The sequence below is a fragment of the Panthera tigris genome, chromosome C1, assembly GCF_018350195.1.
Source record: "Panthera tigris isolate Pti1 chromosome C1, P.tigris_Pti1_mat1.1, whole genome shotgun sequence".
Taxonomy (NCBI): domain Eukaryota; kingdom Metazoa; phylum Chordata; class Mammalia; order Carnivora; family Felidae; genus Panthera; species Panthera tigris.
In genome coordinates, this window is record NC_056667.1 from 39,653,507 (window position 1) to 39,675,326 (window position 21,820).

General features: G+C 38.7%; 1 protein-coding gene across 6 annotated transcripts in view; it reads left to right on the forward strand.

The window, feature by feature from the left end:
- Nucleotides 1–21,820, forward strand: part of ELAVL4 (ELAV like RNA binding protein 4) — a 154,053-nt gene that overhangs the window by 52,378 nt on the left and 79,855 nt on the right. The window contains exon 1 of one of the 6 annotated variants that reach the window (XM_042997091.1): nucleotides 9,165–9,364. The exons of 4 other annotated variants lie outside the window; for them this stretch is intronic. In XM_042997091.1, coding sequence (XP_042853025.1) covers nucleotides 9,317–9,364 — 48 coding nt within the window. In that variant the 5' untranslated portion in view covers nucleotides 9,165–9,316. Of the gene's footprint in view, nucleotides 1–9,164; nucleotides 9,365–19,954; nucleotides 19,986–21,820 lie in introns of those variants that run through there. One more of the 6 variants, XM_042997095.1, reaches the window with a different exon arrangement.

The following is a 21,820-nucleotide window of genomic DNA, read 5'->3' on the forward strand; positions in this document are numbered from 1 at the left end:
GAATGCAAGCAGGGGAGGGGCAGAGAGAGAGAGGGGGACAGAGGATCTGAAGCAGGCTCTGCTGATAGCAGAAAGTCCTGTGCAAGGCTCAAACTCACGAACTCGAGAGATCATGACCCGAGCCAAAGTCCAACCCTTAACCAACTGAGCCACCCAGGCGCCCCTAAGAGAAACTCTATTTTAACCTGCCATGTGATTATGTTCATTTTACTTTAGCAGATATTTACTGAGCACAAAGTACAAGGCAGCCAATGCGCTCAACTGGAGGGAAACAAAGACACATAAGAACAGCCCTTGCCCTGGAGTATCTTTTTGTTTCTTTTTTTAGTTTATTTATTTTGAGAGAGTGTGCATGTACCTGTGTGTGAGCAGGAGAGGGGCAGAGAGAAAGGAAGAGAGAATCCCAAACAGGCTCCACATTAACAGCACAGAGCCCTATGCAGGGCTCAATTCCAGGAACTGTGAGGTCATGACCTGAGCTGAAATCAAGAGTCAGAACCTTAGCTAACTGAGCCACCCAGGTGCCCCACCCTGGAGTATCTTGAAAGCAGCTCAGGGAAACAGACCCGTAAACAACTGTGATGGTGGAGGCAGGAAGAATAAGCTGCTATAAAAGCTCAAATAATGAATCAGCTCATTTTGCTTTGTGAGATTGAAGCCTTGAAGGATGAATGTGATTTTCCAGGGAGAGAATGCATTTCACATGGAAGAAATAGGAACAAAGGCATGAGGTAGAAGGGCCAAGCAACATGGGAGAACAGACTGGCATGTCTAGAGCTGTATATATGGGAGGGAATGTCCCAAAGGACTCAGGAAACTTAAATGAAGACCAGATTGCAAAGAGCCTTGAATTCCATACTGAATAATTGGACTTGATATAAGCAGTGAGGATCATGGAAGGTGTTTTAGGCAGGAGAAGAAAATCATAGCTTGAGCGAAATAGAAGTGACAGTATTTGATTCTGTTTAATCTGTAAAAACAATTTCATGTGTTTCTACCTAATACTAAAAATATTTAGCATCTTTGAGTATGTAACAGCATTTCCTATACCCTATAATAATACATGCTTTATGTGTATTTTTTCACTTAAGCCTCACACCTTAGGCATTATTATTGTCCCATTTTGAACATGATGACACTAAAACTCAAAGAGAATCTTTAAACTTGATCAAGGTCCTGGTCAAAGCTTGCAAGTTTAATGATTTTAACCAACTGTCTCTAGTTCTGTATTTTATTAAAATAACTTTGGTCACCAGACTGGATATCGGAGGAACATAATACCAACCTGGCTCTTCATTTGAGACAGATTTTAAAATCCTCAAAAGCTTCACTTCCCTTTAGCCAGCATTCTTACACTTTAATGTCAGTTGAAAATCTGAGTTAACCTTACCAAAAATTTTGTTTGCTAATTAAAAACTATTTATTTATAGACTCTGACATATTAGAGCTGGCAGGGACTTCAGAAATCGCCTAGTTTCAGTTCTTATTTAATCGAGAAGATTCTGGTCCAAAGAGGAGAGTGATTTGCCCAAGGTCATAGAATTATTAGTGGTAGAGATGGAACTGGCCTTGAGGTCTTCTGGCTCCTTCTTGTATATTCCCTAGTGATTTAAAATGGATCTTACTTTCAGGAACACACGTCAAGCACCTACTGTGTATAAAGGTCATTGCTCTAGGCACGTCCTTCAGTAACACCCTGACACGTGGAAACATATAAAACTTCATGTCAGGTGAATGGTACGGTTTTGTTATCTACTGATACCAAGTAAAAATAGTCTTTTCTCTGTCCACATCATGGAATTGGCACACATAGATCAATAGTGAAGATGTTCATTGTTCTAAGCCCTTGTGCATTTTGTGCCCGAGGGACCCATGTGCTAATAGACAATAAACAAATTTCAAGCAGAAGTTTATATATTATTTGAATTATGAAAACTTTTAAATTTTTTTTTAATGTTTATTTATTTTTGAGACAGAGAGAGACAGAGCATGAACAGGGGAGGGTCAGAGAGAGAGGTAGACACAGAATCCGAAACAGGCTCCGGGCTCCAAGCTGTCAGCACAGAGCCCGATGCGGGGCTCGAACCCACAGACCGCGAGATCATGACCTGGGCTGAAGTCGGATGCTCAACCGCCACCCAGGCGCCCCTGAATTATGAAAACTTTAAGATGACAAAAGAGCTTCAAAATTTTTGAACAAGATAAAAGTTTTAATGATAGGCATAACATATATGACATGAACATTTTATATCCCTAAGGGTTCTTGATGGTTAGCAAAACCTTTTGCAAGCCTTCTCATTTCACTGACAATGTAAAAACAATTAAATGTGATGATTATTCGATATCCCATCATCCAGTTTATAGACAATGAAGTAAACAAAGTAAGTATTGAATAATAAAATCAGTAAGTAGCTGTTTGGGGTAAAGTTGAAATTTTCTTTTTATATTTTTCTTTAAACTGTCCATAGAATCTTAGGTTACATATAATAAATATAGTTTGTAAAACCCTGATGTAGGTTTTAAAAACTGTGATTTAAGTTGTTCACTCTTCTCAGTAGGGAGCAAACTGAATAGTGAGGTCAATATCAGTAACCCTTTTTAAAGAACTTAAGTATAATTTCTGTAATAACCTAGGATTAATGGTGACTTGATAAAATAAAAGTTATGTATTTGTGAATAATTTCAGAGTAAGACCAGGGCTTTTCCAGAGACTGAAATTTCACAGGAGCCCAGCATCATTATGGTTACCACATAATATCATAAAGAAAAGTTAGCATGAAATAGATATTTGTAGCCTACAAGGCTTTGGGGGCTGTAATGTTAAAACATCTGTTCAAAAACCTTACATTAAAAAAAATACTCATCTTCATTAAAGATGTGATCCTTTTCAAGGAGGTATTTTGAACTTGAAGCTGCTGTTGCTAAGGGGTTGCTAAGGGAAATGAGCTACTCAGCACTAATGTGCAACTTTACTCTTCTGCTTAAAAGTAGTTAAATCATTCCCCCAGCTTCAGAGTCAGAGAAGAGAACTAAAAAGGGTCAAGTGGAGAGTTGCCTCTTTCTGACAGGTATATAGCATGCCTCTCTTGTTTTTCATGGTTTTTCTTCATCTCCCACAGAGATTGGAAGCAACTTTCTTGGGCATAAAAAGGGTGAAAAGGTAAACAAGACTGCTGTGCAGGGCAGGGCTTATAATGAATGTAGACTGTTCCTAAGGCAGAAGGAAGTACCTGACCACTGAGAGAAATGCAACTGCTGATGAGCAACCTCAGGAAAGGGCTTTTTATAATAACCCTGCATTAAGGGTGACTTGAAAGAGAAAGTTGTTTATTAATGAATAAAGTACCAAACAATTGTGTCCTAAGCATTTGGTTTTAAAGTTTTTCTAAAATATTTGGAACCAATTATTTCTGTTCTTTTACCGAGTGCCCACTATGTTCTAGGTACTGACGTTCTTCGTGCTGGGATGATAAGGCAAACAACATGCAATTTCTACCCTGCAAGCTCACAGTAGAGTGTGAAAATAAAAAAGAACTATAATTCATTGAATACAATCTGTAATAAAATTGTTTGAAAATTGTTGACATTTAGAATTATGCTCAGAGTTGAATTTTTGATAAAATTTGGAAAATATTTGGAGAGATTAATGTCTTGGGGCTTTAGTAGACAAGTCCATCTGAGGATCAGGCACTCTTTCCTCCACTACCAGAGATGGAGGAAGGAATAGCACACACACAAAATTATAGCAGGCAAAAACATGACCTTGGTAATTCTCATAGGACCAGGATTCTGTCATCACCTGGTGGCAGAATACTGAAATTGCCAGCAATAGGTTAGGTTTTTTGTTCTTGGGTTTGGTTTGGTTTTTTACTGTTATTGTTATACTGTCAGCAGATATCAGTGACATTACTTTGAATGTTAGTTTCTGAATATATAATAACATAGAGAATAAGACTTAAATTTCTCTAGATCTACACTCTTCTATATAAGGTAGTATTTATAGTGAAGAGTGTGGATTGAGATTGGATATGTATAAATACGCCTCTTACTAGCTGTGTGATCTTGAGCAAATCATTTAAATTCCCTAATGTTTTGTTTCCCTATTGGAAATCTCAGAGTTATGAGATTAAATGAGATTTATAGGCAAAGTGTCTAGTGCAATGTTGGACACAGAGTAGATGTGCCGTAACTATTAATTCCTATTCTTTTTATGAAAGTACTTACTGAATAAAAGGCCTGCTCTCCCACAGTCATATCATAATATTCCTCTTTTTATAACTTTAAAAATATGGAAGAGATTGGAATAGATTTAGAGGAAACCTCAAAGGGGGTCTAGCTACAATGAGCTGGCTGCCAATATCCCCTTCCTTCCATACTCCCCCACCTTTGTTATTATATAAAATATCTGGAATTTTCCTAGACAAATCCTATCATTCTTTAAGCCTAGTATTAGTTCCAGCTTCTCCCCTGAAGGCTTTCCTCATCAGTGCAGAAGGCATCCTCACCATCAACTATTCTTCAGTATTTTATTTTGATACTATTCCTTTTATATTCCTTACACTATCAAGATTCATGTGTAAATATGAATGTTTCTTTCCCAACCAAACTGTAAGCTTCTTGAAGGTGGGAATTATGACTTGTATTTCTTCTTCTTCACACTCAGAATTTAGCACTGAACTTTACCTGTTGGACTAAGTTCTAATCTGCAGCAGACATTTTGGTTAGAACTGGAACAGACCATTCAGCCTTTCTTAGTTATTGTTGTCTTATTATTCTCTAAATGTTTTTGAGAGTCTTTGAATTGTATCTTCCTCAGCAAGATTGAATTATCTTATAGCGAGGTACTAATTGATACAGTTTTCCCTATTTTCCATATTAATAACAGGTACCATATAGAGTGCTGCCTCTACAAAGCCTATCTGTTTTAGTCTTGGCAACAAACCTTAAGGGAAGTATTACTGTGCCCATTTTACAGGTGAGGAAACTGAGACTTAGGGAGCCTAGCATATCTTTTTCCCTAAGATGGTGTTTAGTGCCTCCTAGTTGAATCACATGAAATAGGCCTTGGAATAGTTTTTGAGATGATGTTGAATGGAATCGTTGATCTTTATTCCTTCCTCATAATTGAGTGTTGCCTGGAGCCTGGCTCTGTCCTGTAAGGGGCTCAGGACATCAGAGTTCATCCAACCGATGTTTGCTGAGTAGCTACTGTATGTAAGGAATTTTGCCAAATTTGGAAGAAGTAAAGAATTAGGTCTGAATCAGGTACTCATCATACCTGCTAAAATTTTTTGCTTTCCAGCTTTAGCTATGTCCTGTAAGGGGCTCAGGACATCAGAGTTCATCCAGCCGATGTTTGCTGAGCAGCTACTGTATGTAAGGAATTTTGCCAGATTTGGAAGAAGTAGAGAATTAGGTCTGAATCAGGTACTCATCCTACCTGCTAAAATTTTTTGCTTTCCAGCTTTAATCCTTTGTCTCACTCACTTCAGATTTATAGCCTGGTCATAATGACAGGCTAAATGAGATACATTTTGAGGACATGTTTAGTTAGAAGCACTTCACAAAGAAATCTCTTGGTCACTTTTAGATGAGAAAAAATTACATCTTTTTCTTTCTCTTCTAGTCTGTATCCATCTTCCTCATTCATTCAACAGATATTTATTAAGCATATTCTTCTATGAAGTGATGGAGAGGAAGTCTTACTTTTAGATAAGGAAAACACCTTTCTAGAAGAATGCTTAGATATAACCGTTGTGATTCCTATGATGTTGTGTGAAATTGTGCATATCAAGTGCCTAGTGTAGTGTTCAGTATACAATAGACTGCTGGTAAAAAACAGTTTTTATTTGTACTTTATAAGTCCTGTTATTTTATTTCTTCTTCTCCTCCCTCTCCTCCTCTCATCTTCGCTTCCTTCTCCTTCTCCTCCTCCTTCTACAATACTTTTTTACGATACTATACATTTTTTCTTTATTTGTAGTTGCAGAATTATGAGTCCAGAATTTTTTTTGAAAAAACTCTTGTGTTGAATTATTTTCTAAACTGTATTAATCTGGTTAAACACTGAATCCTTTGATGGTATGGCTATTCCATATTTATCTGTTCAGTGGCCTTTGATTTGTAAAGATTTATATTTACATGAGGGTATTTTGTTTGTTTCTTTTTTTATTATTTTTAGTGAAGCTCATCTGAGCTGAAATGGAAAGGCCCCAAATCCTTTAATGCAGGGATCTTCAGAAATCTCTGTGTGTTTGCACATTGACCCTGTTGAGTTTTCTTAGGCTGTGATGAAGAATATAACAGTGAAAAGTCCAGAGAGGGACTCCACCTAAATTAGATTTTTTTTTGATAAATGTGTATTTACCTTTTTCAGAATTTTGTAAGTAAGGCAGTTTTCCTGTCCTTTAAATTTTCTTTCCCAGAAAGACATCCTAGTGCTTTAAGGGAATGGTCAAAGGCACTTTTGAAAAAGCGTACCTTAATTCTGAAAAGAAATCTTCTGCTTTCAGCTGCTATTCTAGCATAAGGCATAGGAATGGAAAGAAAATGGGAAGATCAAGTGTGAATCAACCCAGAGGTTGGTTTACCTGCACAGGTGAACTCTAGGCAATTTAAGTGGACTAGACATCCATTTGTCACATTGTCCTACACAGGAGCATTCTTGTAGCTCTTTCCTGCAATCCATAGTAGACAAAACTACTTAGGAAAGAGAAAAGCATCATACGGTCAGGTCATATATCTCTAAGAGAACATCGACAGTGAATTCCAAGACTCCATGTCAGTCTGGTGCATTTTTCTTGCCTCTATGGTATGTTTCCATTTTCCTATAAAATTTGATTTAATGTTTTTAACAGGAAAAAGAAAGACAAAACCAGTGCCACAATTCATCAAAGGAAAATTAGGCTTTAAATTTTATCCAAAGCCCTTAAATAGAGTATACCATTGTCTGGGCATACTGATTGTATTTTCTCTAAAGGAAGAAATGCCAACAGTTTTGTGTCTATTTTTCAAGGGAAGAGGGAGAAGATAACAAGAAATAGCAAGCACTACAGGAAAATGTCAGGTCATAGTCACTGATGATGCTATTTAAATGGTGTGCCATAATCATATTAGGACAGAGCACGTGGAATTCCTGATTTCTGCATGACAGTGAAGAAGGGCCAGCAATTATCTGTGTGTGTGTGTGTGTGTGTGTGTGTGTGTGTGTCTGTTTGTTCTACCTTCCCACCCTATTTTGCTAATTCAATTGAGGTGCAAGAAGAGATAATCCAGATACCCAGAACAGGAGGAAAAAAGTCTGCAGCTGTGCTGGGAGGGACTGGTGTGAAGAGAGAGGCTCAGTCAGACTTGGAGTTTTGTGCTATTGCACGTGAATGCTCTGGAACTGCCCTAATCGACTGAAAATGAGCCGGCTACGGTCATATGGAACAGGTCTGTTTAGCCACATCGCTGGGTAGCATGGCAGATGGTAGACCGTCAATGGGTGGTATTGATTGGCTGGATTTGCCTTAGGGTAACAAGACTATGGTCCTTAAAACCCCGCTTCATCTTATTTTCCTTTGTGTAACTACGTACAGTTGTGGTTTACTCTTCTCACTCCCCAAGCCCCCAATATCTCCCTTTTTCTTTTTTCAAATCAAAAGCCTTTCTTGGTAATCAAAATAGAGAGGTTACCTTGAGATAAACACTCTTTAAATTATCACCAAGGCAAGAAAACTCGGGAATATTTTATTTACTAGGCTGATTACATTTTAATGTTTGAAGAAAGTGACATTTTTTAATTAGTGTTTAAGACATATGGTGAGTGTACAAATTAGCTTATTTCATACAACCAGAATTTGATGAGAGCAACTCCTTCTCATTCCCCAGTTAAAAATTGTCACTTGAAACTTAATATATGCGAGGAGGTTAAATGGTATTAAGCGAGACAGCCTAGACTTAAACATGAAGGAGACAGTCACTATTGTATGTGGCTAAATATTGCCTGGATGGGCTAGAAAAATACTAGTATCGACATTTGTGTTTGCAAGAGGATGTGTAAGTTCTAGGGCATTAATTTTGTCCAGCCAAGAAAACAAAATTCCAGGTATCTGTGTGTGTTGGTTTCTCTTTTAGATACGAGAGAACGTAAAATAGTGCATGCATGCTCTTTAATAATATCCTCCTTTAAATCAGGCCATATAACAATATAAGGGATGAGATTTATTTATGTCCAGGTGATTCTTTATCTTTGAACATCCACCTTCCATCACTTGGGGCTTTCAGCTTGGGACATTCTATTTATTCCTGGCAGAGGAGCAAATTAATTGGAATAGAATTGTACAAAGGAGACACCACGTTAGCTATACATCCAAAATAACACAGGACAGAAATGTTCCACGTTGAGGTGGATCTTAGGAAAAAAGAATAGGACTGAGGAGAGATATGATTCATTTGCTCTTGTGGTCATTTATAGCTATTGGTATGATTGTATTTTTAAAAGAGATGCTTAAGATTTTGTTTCTGTTTTTTTTCCCAGTGTCTTTATGTTTAAGCTTTTGGTTATTTCCTATCATAAAAGACCCTATCAAATAACCTCATGCTTTATTCAGAAGAAAAGTTGTACCCTTAAACTCTTTCCTCCATCTTGTATGTGATTCATCCATATGCTCACTTTTGATGGGTTTTTATCACGTGAGTCAATATTTTTCTCTTTTTGCTAAAGGAAAATATTTCCAGGGAGTTTTTGGTCCCTCCCCCACGGCCCTGCTCTGTGTTGATTGCATTTTCCTTGTTCATCCTTTGCTGAATGAAACAAAGCGTGTTTGTGTTTCATTCTTCACAGTTCTTATTAGAATTGGTGATGGTGTTTTGTTTCCTCCCTATAAGTCAGGAGAAGGAATTTTATTTGTTTATTTTGACAAGATACAGAGAGATACAAGACACGATGCCTATCATGTCACACTGTACACCTAAAAGGCGGGGGCGGGGGTGGGGGGGAACACCACGATCCTTTAAGATGGTTCATTTGAATCTGTGCACTCTACCCACCTGGTGGTTATATAGTGAACTGTTACTTTAAAGAGTAGTTTAAACACCAGCCATGTTTGGGGCAGGCTGCTCTTGCAAAGAGAGCAGTACATATAACAGGAGTCTACTGTGTGTGAGATAAGGGGAAAATTCAGCTCACTGACTAGAGGTTTTAATGTGCGAACTCTAGGGAAATAATATATTGACTGTTCCGTGGCGCGCAAGAAAATTGAAGAACCCTTTGCAGACGGAGTGCTTTGCAAAGGATTCTATCTGTTTCTCTTAAAACAAAATCTGTGGCAAGATGTTTGAAATCAGCAGGACGCTTAATGCTGCTTTGTTAAATAATGAGGTAATATTTTGTCACTTTTTTTCTGGGCAGCATCTGTTTCCCTTCCCCCCCTTCATTTCTCCCCCCTATGTTTATGAAGGATTCTTTTTTCTTTTTCTTTTTTTCCTCTCTTTTCTTTTTCTCTTTTTTTTTTCTTCTCATGGAAGTCAAGGAATACAATTCACGCTTCCCTTTCTGTTCCTTCCTTTTGGTGCTTTTGGAGAATTTGGTTTGTCTTTTTTATTTGCAGTTTCAGCCGGCTGCTGTTTCCTAGCCCATTGTGCCACGTAAGGCTTCTCCACTGCGCGGAGTAGGTAGTTATTAACGCTGAATTGGCTTCTGGTACAGTCCATCTGGACTCTGTGTGGGAAAGCTGGCTGCCGGCGACTGATGCTGACATATCTGCAACCTTTGGGATGTGTGCATGGTGGCAAGGGGCTGACTGATATGAGATTACTTCTTTTAAGGGAAATTGTTATTAATGAGTCAAGAAACTGCTCTTTTATGGTAAGAGGGATACAGCGGCACTGGCAGCCCCACAGCTCTGGGATATCATTTTTAGGTTGCCTTAGCTGCCTGAGTGAGACAAGTTTCTTTCTGTGGTGGTGGAGGATTGTGGCAGAAAAAAAAATCATGCATGACTGGGAGACTCGCCTGCCTGATTCTTGAGATAATATATTGAGAATCTGTTGCTTTACAAATGTCACACCACTGATGGAGCGGTCAGCCCCTCACTCTGAAAGATGAATGGTACTATTGGAAATGCAATAATAAGGTTGACTTTTCCCAACAATAGGATTCTGCCTTTGTCTTTAGAGAAAAGGCCTCTGAGGACATTTGTGCATTTGTTTGAGGATTCCGTTGAAAGACTTTAGAGTGGAGGTTTTTTGGAGAAGTAATCAATATACAAAGTGCATGGATTTTTTTTAGCCTAGCACAACCAGCTAATTATTTATACTGTAATATACAGTTCCTGTTTCGGAAAAGTGGCCAGAACATCTTTTGATATACCTACTGTTGATTGATACCTAAGTGTGCTGAGATTAGTAAGGAAGGGAGAGAATGCTTTTAAGACATTGTGACTTTTATAACCTCCAGAGAGATACAAAGTAAAGATTTTGGTCTGGAGCGGAGCTGTTTTCATTTGTGTTTTTCAGCATTGTGTTCATGGTTTTCTTTTCACAATATTTTGATATTGATAGGATTGCATTCAGAGTTTCTGTTGTTGATTTGGGGCACCTGTACCTTCCCTGTGTCTGTATGTTGAGCTCTTTAGAACACTTAACCTATGAATTCGTCCCTAGAACACAGTTCAACAGATACTATAGTACTGTTGTGACTTGTAGGACTCTGTATATTTGCTGGAGAAATTATTTTAAAAGTTTACTTAGACCAGTATTGTTTCACCATAACTATTGTTACCATTTTAACATTTCTACTTTTCTCTTTCATGTATTTTTATTTCGAACAGCTGAATGTATCATAGAGTGTACCCAGCACATACCGTTTTGTGGTGTATCTATATTTTTAAAAGTGTGAATATGTACATTTGTGTGTGTGTGTGTGTGTGTGTGTGTTCATGAAATAGTAGCTGGGAAAAAAACAGTTTTAATTTTTTTTAATATAAAGGTCATTTTCTTTTCTAACAATTTTTCATGGGCCCGTCTTTTCTTGGACTTCGAAGCCCAGAGTGTAGCATGATTTTCGGCCTCTATTTCTATTCTGCCCAGTCCCGTCTTGCTGTCAACTACAGCCAAAGATTTAAAATAATGTTGAATTATTTCCTTAGTAATACTTGTTACCTCTGTGTATTCATTGAGGAACAAATTGACTAAATTGTGAATTAAATAAATAGCAGTAATTTAGCCTTTTGGATAGAAGTAAAGCAGAAACTCTTCAGGTAAGCCACTTTAAAACCCAAACCAGAACAGATTACTATCCTATTGGAAGACTGGTGTCGCAGAGGTTATGACATGTGTAACATGGGCAGACAAACTGTATACATCACCACACACTTGCTAAATAGCTCTTTGCAAGTCTTTCAAGGGGCCAAAGATAAAATACATCTTTTGAAGGAGAGAAGCAAAATCACGTGTTCAGTTAAGCAAGATGAGCCCTCTGCACCGGTTATGAAATGATGCTATTGTCAAAAGCATGCTTTACCATTCTCTATAGCAGTAGTGAAAGCAGAGAAAATGTGTTTTAGTGGATTTTTAAAAATTCAGATCATGCCTCTATCCAAGTTGAGAAATATATTCATTTAAATAAATCATTCATCATTCTCTGTTTTGAAAAGCTCAGACAGAAGGCAGAAAGGTAGAGGCTGACAGCTTTCCCCCTCCCCCCCCCCAGCTTTTTTTCTTTTTTTTATTAGGAAGTAGTTTTCTGAAGCAAACTTGTATGAACCCAGTTCACAGAACAAGCACAGTCTGAAACTTGCCTTCTCTTGAAACCCTGGCCATGTTAGCTGCACAAGGAGCATTACTTACTGAAAATCAGCAATATTAGGAAATAATAAAGTTAAAACGTGGATGTATTAGCACATTAAAGTGCTTTTGTTGTATCTTTAAGCCTAGAGGCAGATCATTAAATATGCATTTCGCTAGAAAGCAACTGTCCAGAAAGATAAGGTGGTTGAAAATATTCCATACTGGAAAAGCCCTCTGTCAAAGGGGTTTGATGGTGCAGCCCTCAGGACAGGGGAAAGGGAGGACACTCCCACTATTAAGGTTTGCAAGCGGCGGGTGACCTGCAGTTGTTACAGTACTTTTGAGCTGGGAGGAGAGAAAAGGTAAAAATACAAGTATGGCTGTTGTTGCTTCTGCCTGGCCTTAATTACCAGACACAAGAAGCAGTTCAGAAATCTGGTCTCTGTTGTTGTAGAGGTCACCAAATCATTAACATCGTCAATCTGGCAGTAGCTAATTTAAATAGCACCTGATGTTGCAACGCCTCCCTTCCTTTCCCCAGCCAATCAGATCCTGGCTTCGGCTGACAGATGGTCCCATAAATGGATGTAAAAAGGGGAAGCTTCGAGCCAATTTCAGCAAGGCTCTGTTCAGTTGTTCTTATCTACATCCTAGAATCGGGGGTTTCAGCTCACTGCTCCTTTTCTTTCTTTTTTTTTTCTTTCTCTCCCCCCATCCCCTCCCCCCAAATAATTGATTTACTTTACAATCATCCACACTGTGTTTTGTGGATCTTTAAATATATATAACAATAGTAGTCATTTAAAAAATACATTCTGAAACCTTTGCAAATTTTAAGAGAAGAGTCGAAGCTCTGCGAGACCCAATATTTGCCAATAAGAATGGTTATGGTAGGTATGACTAGATTTATAATCTGTTGTTTGTGTTGCTGGAGGGAAGAAAAACATCTACACCTTGACCAGTCTTATGCTTGCACAAGAGTTTAGTTCTCTGCTGCTGTTTGGTTCCTACATTTACTATCTCTTTTGTGTAGAGAGTGCCGGTAGGTCCTTTTATTGAAAAGCAGTGGGGAAATAGATTGTCATTTTTAACAGGTCATTGTCAATTTTCCCTTCAACATAAAGGAGGGGGGTGATGTAGAGGGGAGGTGGGCCGAAATAATTGCTGATTTTTTGAAAGAGATTATATTACATGAGACCATGTTGGCAAAAAAAAAAAAAGGGTTTTGTTCTGTGTTTTTTTGTGAGGGAGAGGGGGTTTGTCTATGTGCCTGGGTTTTGTGGGGCTGGAGGGGATGTAGCGGGGTTAGGAATCTCCATTTCCGTGCTGGAAATTTAAAGCTCGAGAGGCAGTTCCTGGATACTGAACGTTGAGATGGGCAGTTGTGTTTCGGGGGACTGCGCAGTCAAAACGGCAAAGAGAGTGATTTATTTGGGCTTCAGTAAATGCTGCATCTTGTATTTCAAAGAGTTTCCTGTCATGACCTCATAAAAAAGAGGAGGCGGCTTGTATGTGTAGCGGTGCCTGGCGTGTTGAGTTGTTGCTTCCTTCTCTGGGCAGCAGCTCTGTAAGAAGGAATGTCAGCTTTTACATAACGTTCCTTTCCGCTTTTGACACACTGTGTGAGGGTCCATCTTCTTCTGATCACAGATGGAGTGGAATGGCTTGAAGATGGTAAGTGAAAATTCAGAGGAAGGCAGCTTGGAGATTCCAGCCTTGTGTGTGTGTGTGCGTGTGTGTGTGTGCGTGTGTGTAAGGATGATGGACTGTGCATCGTAAATCACTGTGCAGATCGTGTCTGTGTCTGTGTGTGTGTTTATTAGTATTTCTCTTTTCTGAAACCCAGCATCCATCTCCAAGTGTAATGGCACTGCATGCACACAAGGCACACACACTGCCTCTTCCATCGAACACACATTTAGCCAAGCGAGGCTGGTGTCTTTTTTGACAATCACAATGTCACCGTAGCTGTTGGCTGGCGTGTCCACCGCCTCTGTGAGCTTTCAACAGAATTACATGACTGTTAAAGTTAAAGGCACATTTCTTTTTCAGTCTCCTGCTAGGAGTGATGGGGAAGGCTGGGTATGAGGGGTGGAGGAGGTGAGGTTCAGTACCAGCAGATGCAATTGTGAAGCAGGACTTTTGGATGTGGAAAGGGAAGTGGAAAACCATTCTGCCAAAGTAGTAAATCTATTTTTAGCATCATCTTTTTCGGGAAAAAAAGAAGCAGGGAAACTCCTTGAGTGCCGCTCCTGTCGCCTGATGTTGACCCTGAAGATATGGCACAAAATGGCACAATCAAATGCCACGAGTGCCCACTTTGACTTTGAATTTCACCAGCAATAGCTTTCACAGGGTTTCAAAGCCGGGTATGTGGGGAGGCTGTAAATTCATATCTATCTCACTTATTTTTTGCTAGCAAAGCCTGGGGAGGACTTTTCGCTCTGCATAGATGTTATAACAAAGCTGTGGTCTTTTTCCCATTCTTAGAGGATTGCCTTTGTCTGGCTGCTTGTTTTGATGGGTGTAAAACAAATAAGATTAGACCGAGCAGCCCAACTGAAAGCGATAGCTGGGAGGAAAACCCAATGAAAGGTTGCCGGGGAAACGAACAGAGGAAAAGCCGAGTAGGGAGCAGGTGGCTATCATGAGAACACACTGCAAACAGTGTAAAAAAGGGGGGGGAGGACAGGACCTCGATTATCTTTGCTGTTCTTTGTGGCCGGCCCAACTTTAATTATTCTTTATAAATAGGTGTTAATTACATTTCTAACTCTGGTTTACAGTGATTTTTAGAAATCTATTTTTAAGCATCTGTTCTGTCTCTCCTGTTTTTTTTTTTTTTTTGGTTTAAAAAATAGGGAGAGAGAAGAAGAAGAGGGGGGAAGGGAGGGAAGGGAATCTTGCTTTTTTTTTTTCCTCTCTCTCTCTTTACCCCTTTCCCCTGCTGTGAAATTGTACGTGCGAAAAATCGCAAGGAATCCTGTGAGGCCATTTGAAAAAAATGTAAATTATATTGAATGAAGTTGACGGAAGCATAATAGTGAACTCCCACAGCTGATAGGTTCTGCAAATGATTTCTTAGAAATTTCCAGCAAATATCCATTGGAGAAATATAGGTAGTATAGATCTACCCTAAAGCAATGATTTTGTGCTAGCTGATATTGGTGTTTTTACTAAATCAGATGTTGATACTACAATTCCAGGGAGTTCATTGTATCTTTCATTTTATATCCCGAGTAGAAATTACTTTTAAAAATAATCAATGAAAAGCTGCATTCTAGCCTCTTGCTTCGTTTACCTCTCCATACCTCCAACCCAAGGTCCATCAGGTGTACCCTTGCAACCACTGCAGTGCATTTGGTCCTGGGTCTAGTCTTGGCATAAACTGAGCGAAAAGCTGATTTTTTTTTTTTAGAGTCTCTGAACGTCTAGGACCCGTGCGTGCCCTGGGTGACAGGCATCTCTCCCTTTTCCTCTGAGTGTGCTTTACTAGTGGTCTCTTTTTCTCATGATGGTGGGTACCAGAAGGACTGAAAGGTATAGTGCTTAGGCAAACAGGAGGTTGCATAAAAACCATGATCTGTTCTGGTTTCTTCCAAATTAGATACACGATCAGGTAGCTAATATTAAGCCCAAAAATGAGAGATTAAAAAATACTGAAATATGTTAAAAGGTTCGGAAATGTAATTGGCTTTACTGAAAGTGCTCTTAATTTTTACTCTCTCCATTGCAAATCTCTGCACTCACCCCCACCCCCACCCCCCACCCATTCTTTTTACCTTGCAAGACGCTTCTTTTTGTTTTGTCTTCTTATTGGGGGATTTTTTTTTATTTGTTTTGACTCTTGAAGTAAAAATAAATAAACTTATTTTTGTCATATGTCATATACTTGAACCTTTGCTCTCTGTCTTGAGCATATCTCTCTTAAAAATTAGAATAGGTTTTTTTTTATTATCTCTAACATATTTTTTTCTGAGGAATTTCTAGCATATTTTCCTTAGGGAAAAACCATTTCCATAGAACTAGCACTTTGTCTTGGGTTGTAAAAAAGACACGTGGTTCCACTGCTGACCTTTCTTGCTTCTTTGTCTTAAAAACATTAATGCCTACTACCTGCACGAGGAGGTGTGCCTTTACGGAAGCACTAGGCTAAGAGTGCATTTATTGAGAAATGAAAATCTGATCGGATATATTTCTGCAAAAAATACCTGACTACATCCCAGGCTTAATGGTCAGAATTTCTGTATACCTCATTGTAACATATTGGCTAAATCGTTTAATATTCAAATTTTTAAAAGGATAGAATGAACATAGATAGGGAAGTAGCTGAGAAACTGCTTTGAGAATCATTGACTTATAAGATAATTTTAATATCTCAGAAAAAAAGCCTAACAGACAACTTGAGCACTCATTTTTGTAATCTCAGTTCCGCTCATTTCTAACTGCCATTCATTCAGTCGTCCTCCTGGCCAGATATAGATGAGCTTGCTTCTGTTTGATAGTTTTCCAAAGCCTTCAAACTTTTTTCTCTCCCAATAGCTCTTCCTTGGTCCTTTGAACACTCAAGGATTTTGTTGTGAGGGGAAGCCCAGATTGTTATGAGCTAATAACGATCGAATATTTTTTAAAGAAAGAGAAAGAAAATGAGCTACGTGTTTGCATTTTAGTTCTTAACTCAGTCTTGAAAAAGGGTCTGAGACGTGATAGACTTCAGGTATTCTAAACTTAGCATTTCTGTTGGGGATAATCTATTTGACATTTCAAATCTAGAAATCATTGCCTGAATAGTGCTTTGTGTGTGTATTCAGGGTCTCTAGAAGAATTTGTGGGTAAATCAAGGTGTTTTTCTCAAGAATTACCATGAACAATGAAAGGGTTTCCCTCAGGGCAAGTCCTTTCTTTGGTTTGATTTCTTCCCTTTGCACTTATTTCCTTATTGTGGGTGGAATCTTTTCCTATATGTAGACCAAATACTATTTCTTCCATGAGGATATACGCTGCTTCAATTAGCCCTTGGCATCTTAATGCCTTATTTTAATTTAAAAAAGAAAAAAGAAAACTGAAACAAATTGTGTGTACCACAAATAAGGAATGGCGGTCTTGATAGAGGTCATTGTATGTGAACAGAAGTACTTTGGCCTTAACAAATTTCTTCATCAGTTCCAATGATCTGTGGCCACCAGGCACTTAATTTATATGTCTGGACACTTAATATGTACATTTGTTGGTGAGCTGGCCAGCGGATGCTAGACACATGAGTGTGCGCTGGCAAATGCTGCAATGCAGTATTTTTTCCCAATGTCATTGGGAATTTGGGGGGTATGAAGGGACATAAACATTCTCAAGCTTTTATCTTACCATCTTCCAGTAGATGGACCATGTTGCACAGAATTGGCCAATTCTCCTTTTGAAAGTGAAGTCAACCTTTTATTGCCCACTGTTCGTTCTTCCATGCGTTTGATAGATATGTGGAAATTATGTGTATGTGACAGAGGGAGACTCTGTGTGTGTATGTGTGTGTGTGTGTATCTGTGTAAGCATGTGTGTGTGTTTCTGGAATCCTGCACCTGTCTTAGGTTTTCCTTATTTGGTATTACCAAATGTGTATACATACTTGCAAGTATATGTGCATCTAAAAATGGAAAGAAAACCAAACTGGGCTGGCTTCCCATAGGAAGTGGCTTCTCCTCCTCACAGACTCCAAGAGTTTTCTTATTAGAAGAAATATAAAACTCAATCAAAAAAGATATATCCGGACCCTGCAGACTTCCATTCGTAACCAAATACCTTTCTTTAGTTGCCACTTGAGAAACTATAAATGTGCAAATCCCTAACAGTGTTTGTGAGCTAGAAGCTGCTCTTTCAATCAAGGGGTTGGGTTCAAATTAAAATGTATATGTTTGTGGAAGGAGAGTTGTTTTTTCTTTAGGAACATTTCAACCTAATCTTTAACCATTGGTAAAAACAAGTAGGAGGTAGGGTGGCTGTGTTAGCAGTTTGTGCATTGTTTTGTGAGTTTGTGTGTGTATGTGTGTGCTTTAGAAACATCCTTTTATTTTTAAAATCTCAGTGTATTTTAAGGATAGAGGGCCATTATAGGTCAGTGGCTTTTTAAAGGTAAAAAGAAAGGTTATCTGGGGGTGGGTGGGAATTGTCACAAGCAGTAATTGTCATAAATTACTCATCTAGAAATGGAAAGGAAAAAAAAAGGCCGGAGGACAAGAGTGGAGAGAGGTACCAACATGTGGATCCGCACTTGCCGATATAAGAGATAATGAGTGATAAATTTGAACTGGTGCAGTGCAGGATGCCCGATAATTTCTCAGAACCTTGACTTTGCAGGTTCATTACTTCCTTGCTTGCTTGTTCACACCTTTAATTATATCCAGTTTGGGATGCTAGCTAGGGGCACCAAAGATGAGCCATTTTGTTTGTTGTTTACTTCATTAAGTATTCAGGCAGTGTGCTCACAATAGCTATGGAGCATCAGTGTTAGGAATCAAGCACTTTGGAAATGGAATTGTTACAAGAGAATAAAAAATAAGAAAGCAATCAGCCAGCTAGCTTGCTTTGGCTGTTCACTCCGCTTAATGGTAATATTTATGCTGTTCCTTGTACATTCATTAAGAAATAAATTATGCAGTGTTAGAGTCCTAATTTGCTGGTGGCTCCCCTAAACCCTGTCACTCTCTCTACCTCTTTTCTGTCTCTCCCCACGCTCCACCGCCAAGCTTTTGCCTTTTACTTGACCATTTTAGGACTGACCATTTTGCTTTGGGGAAGATCGTTATTCAGTTCCTCATTGTATTTAATACCAGAGATATTTTCCCCTCAATATGGATCTTTCTGTATAAGGATCATGAAATGCTGAACACCATAAAGGAATCTTTAAATAATTTTTGTTGAGGAAGCAGTGAAAATGTTGAAGAAATAAGGTCAATGTAATTGTTGTGCTTGGGTTTTGTTTTTTGTTTTGTTTTGTTTTTGGAAAGCCTTATTTTTAACCAAAAAAAGTAAAGTGCAAAACTAGCATATGTGATTTTTTTTAAATGGAAAAAGGTTACAAGTCATAGGTATCTCTTAAATAACTTACCTTGGACTCTGGTTTGAAAAATAACATTTAAACTCGAGTTTAATTTTTAAATTGTTCATGTTAAAGCTATAAAATGCTATTCATAAACATTTTTTCTATAAGAAGTTTAGTTCTATTTTCAGGATACGAGGAAGCAGAGAAACCATCCTAGCCAAGATGGCGAATTCTGAAAAACACACTACAGGGTGGAGGTTTCCCCCTCTCTGCACTTTGTGGCATTGAATCCACTCCTGCTTGTTGTATGAATCAGTTACCTGCTGTCATCTACTGTCTTGTAGCAACTAGCCCTTGAAGTTGTTTTCCCAACTGTGTTCATAGTAGAGGTTAGCTATCATTTGTTGTTGGATGAAGATGTGTTTGTTGAGGACTTGCTATGTGTATTTCTTTGGAAGGTGGAATTCAGCTTCACCGTTTTCTTTTTCTTCTGACACTGATCAAAAAACTTCTAAGAGGCTAAGTCCCTGTGATTGGGGCTAACGTTGTGGTGAGGGATTTTAAAGTTGGATGTTACATAATGAGGTTTGTGTCAAGTTATGAGAAGAGATCTGTTTGAACATTCAAGTACACAAATGTTTTTCTTTTTGTATTTGTAAGAGCCTAGGCGTGACTCCAAAAGATAGATATAAAAAGGGGGGGCGCCTGGGTGGCTCAGTTGCTTGAGTGGCCGACTTCCGCTCAGGTCATGATCTCACGGTCCATGAGTTCGAGCCCCGTGTCAGGCTCTGTGCTGGCAGCTCGGAGCCTGGAGTCTGCTTTGGATTCTTTGTCTCCCCCTCTCTCTGCTCCTCCCCTGCTTGTGCTGTGTCTCTCTCTGTCTCTCAAAAATAAATAAATGTTAAAAAAATTTTAAAAAGAAATAAAAGGTCTTCTGGACATTTTTGTCTATAAGGTTCCATATATGCAGATGTTTGCTTTCAGGAAAAGTAAAGTTTAGGCATTTGGGAGGAACTCGTCTCTCTGTCAGCTACTGTGGAGCTTGGCTAGAGCCTGTTAATTTTACAGAAATACGAATGCCTTTCTTCCAACAGAGATGACTCTTTGAGTACCTTTCCCCATGTCACCCTCCGGGGAGGACCTGAGAAGATAGTGGCCCTCTTGGCATGTACCTGTGCAAACTGTAAGTCTGCACATAGAGCAGAAATCGTAGAGTAGCTTTGTGACACACACTAAATACTGCATGGTGTGTGTGTGTGTGTGTGTGTGTGTGTGTGTGTGTGTGTGGCGGGGTATGTATAGATAGACAGCCATGACCCCCAGTGTGCTCTGGATGTGCCAATAATGGCTTCTGAAGTAGCCTATGTTTTCCTAAGCTGCCAGTCTAAACCTTCAGAGTTTTCCTTTCTAATTTGTACATGAAAAATAATAGGCTGAATTGAACTTTTTTTTCAAGTGCCCCCTTTGAAGATGCAGCAGTAGTAAATACAGCTTTAATGATAAACTTTAGCTCTAAGTGCTATTTAAAAGTCTGTCATGGAAAGCCTGAGAACTTGCAATCTTTACTAATGAAACTTTTATTAGGAGAGTGCTCACTTAAAATGGAGTAAACGACTAAGTCCCTGTAATGTGTGATTTTGACCAGATTTGACTCATCCTTTCTTATGTTACTTTTTGTAATGCAGCCAACCACACATCTAAAATTCTGGATATTGTACTTGTCTTCAATATTAATTATCTCTGTTGATGCACTGGGTACAGACAGTACAATTCCCACAAGTCCAGATTCTTACTGTAACACCAAAACAAAAGTGATATTTATGAATAATATTGGGAAAGTTGTCCTCATAGTAACCATTCCCCAAAGGAAGCTTTACATAAATGTGCATTTATTATTCAGGATATTAAAAGGGAATCCTTAGCTTTTACATTTTAATTTGGGCTAAAATATGTAAATTGGTTTTATTTTGGAGTTGTTCTGTTTTAGGTGGCTTTGGGGGAGGATAACTTTCTAGCTTGATTATATTTTAATCGCCTCTGTAGTAGAAAAGGTTCCAATCCTGAAATCAACCTGGTTATTGTGATTAAGACCCAGAGGGCCAGTGTGCAGATGAGGCTAAATACATATCACATCGATTTGTACACATGTAGAAAAATTAGATTTGTTTCTACTAGATACCACTGTCTCCATGTCTTTATTGGCAGGGCCAGCTCAGAAGCCACGGAGCCACAAGTCTGCCTGTGGATTTATAGGACTTTCATGGTGTGCCTGTACAAGCAACCATCTGGAAATATTGCCCTTTGTCTTAAGAAACCGGGAAGGGCAAAGGACTTTAAAGTCAGGTGGATTTGGATTAGAATCCTGACTTTCCCTATTAGTAAAAGGGTGATCTTGGATGAAGTCCTTCAGCCTCTGAGCTTCAGTTTCCTCATCTTTAAGATGCAGATGATAATGCCTGACTCACAGGGTTTTTGTGAGGATCAAATGAGAAACGGTATGTGAAGGCATCAGTCATACACCTGAATATTAAAGGTGCTTAGAGGATGTTAGGTCTCCTTCAGTCTGCCCGTGCCAGATGTCCTGGGGAGAAGTGACATTGAATGATGCCCTCATAGTCTCCATCCTCTCCCCAGAACTCAAGGAAGGGGGCAGGGGTGGTGGCACAGTAATTTTTAAACACAGATAGTCCCTCAGTTCTTCCCTGGAATTGTGTGGCTTTATTAAGTTTCTCCTAGGGTTTTGTAAGGTACATTCACGATCTCCTTTGGAATTAGAATTAACTTGGGATTTAGTTGTTAAAAGAGAAAAAAGGTGAACATAAAATTAATTTTAGTTGGTGCTGTTCTTTTTATTATTATTATTTCATGAGTCTGTTAGGAAATTCAGAAGTCAACTGATAAAAACCAAAAAAAAAAAAAGTGAAGCTCATTAATGCAATATCATCTCTGCTGTCTAAAATATGTTATTATAACCTGTGACTTATTTGAATTTGGCCCAAACCAACTTATTTTGGAGCT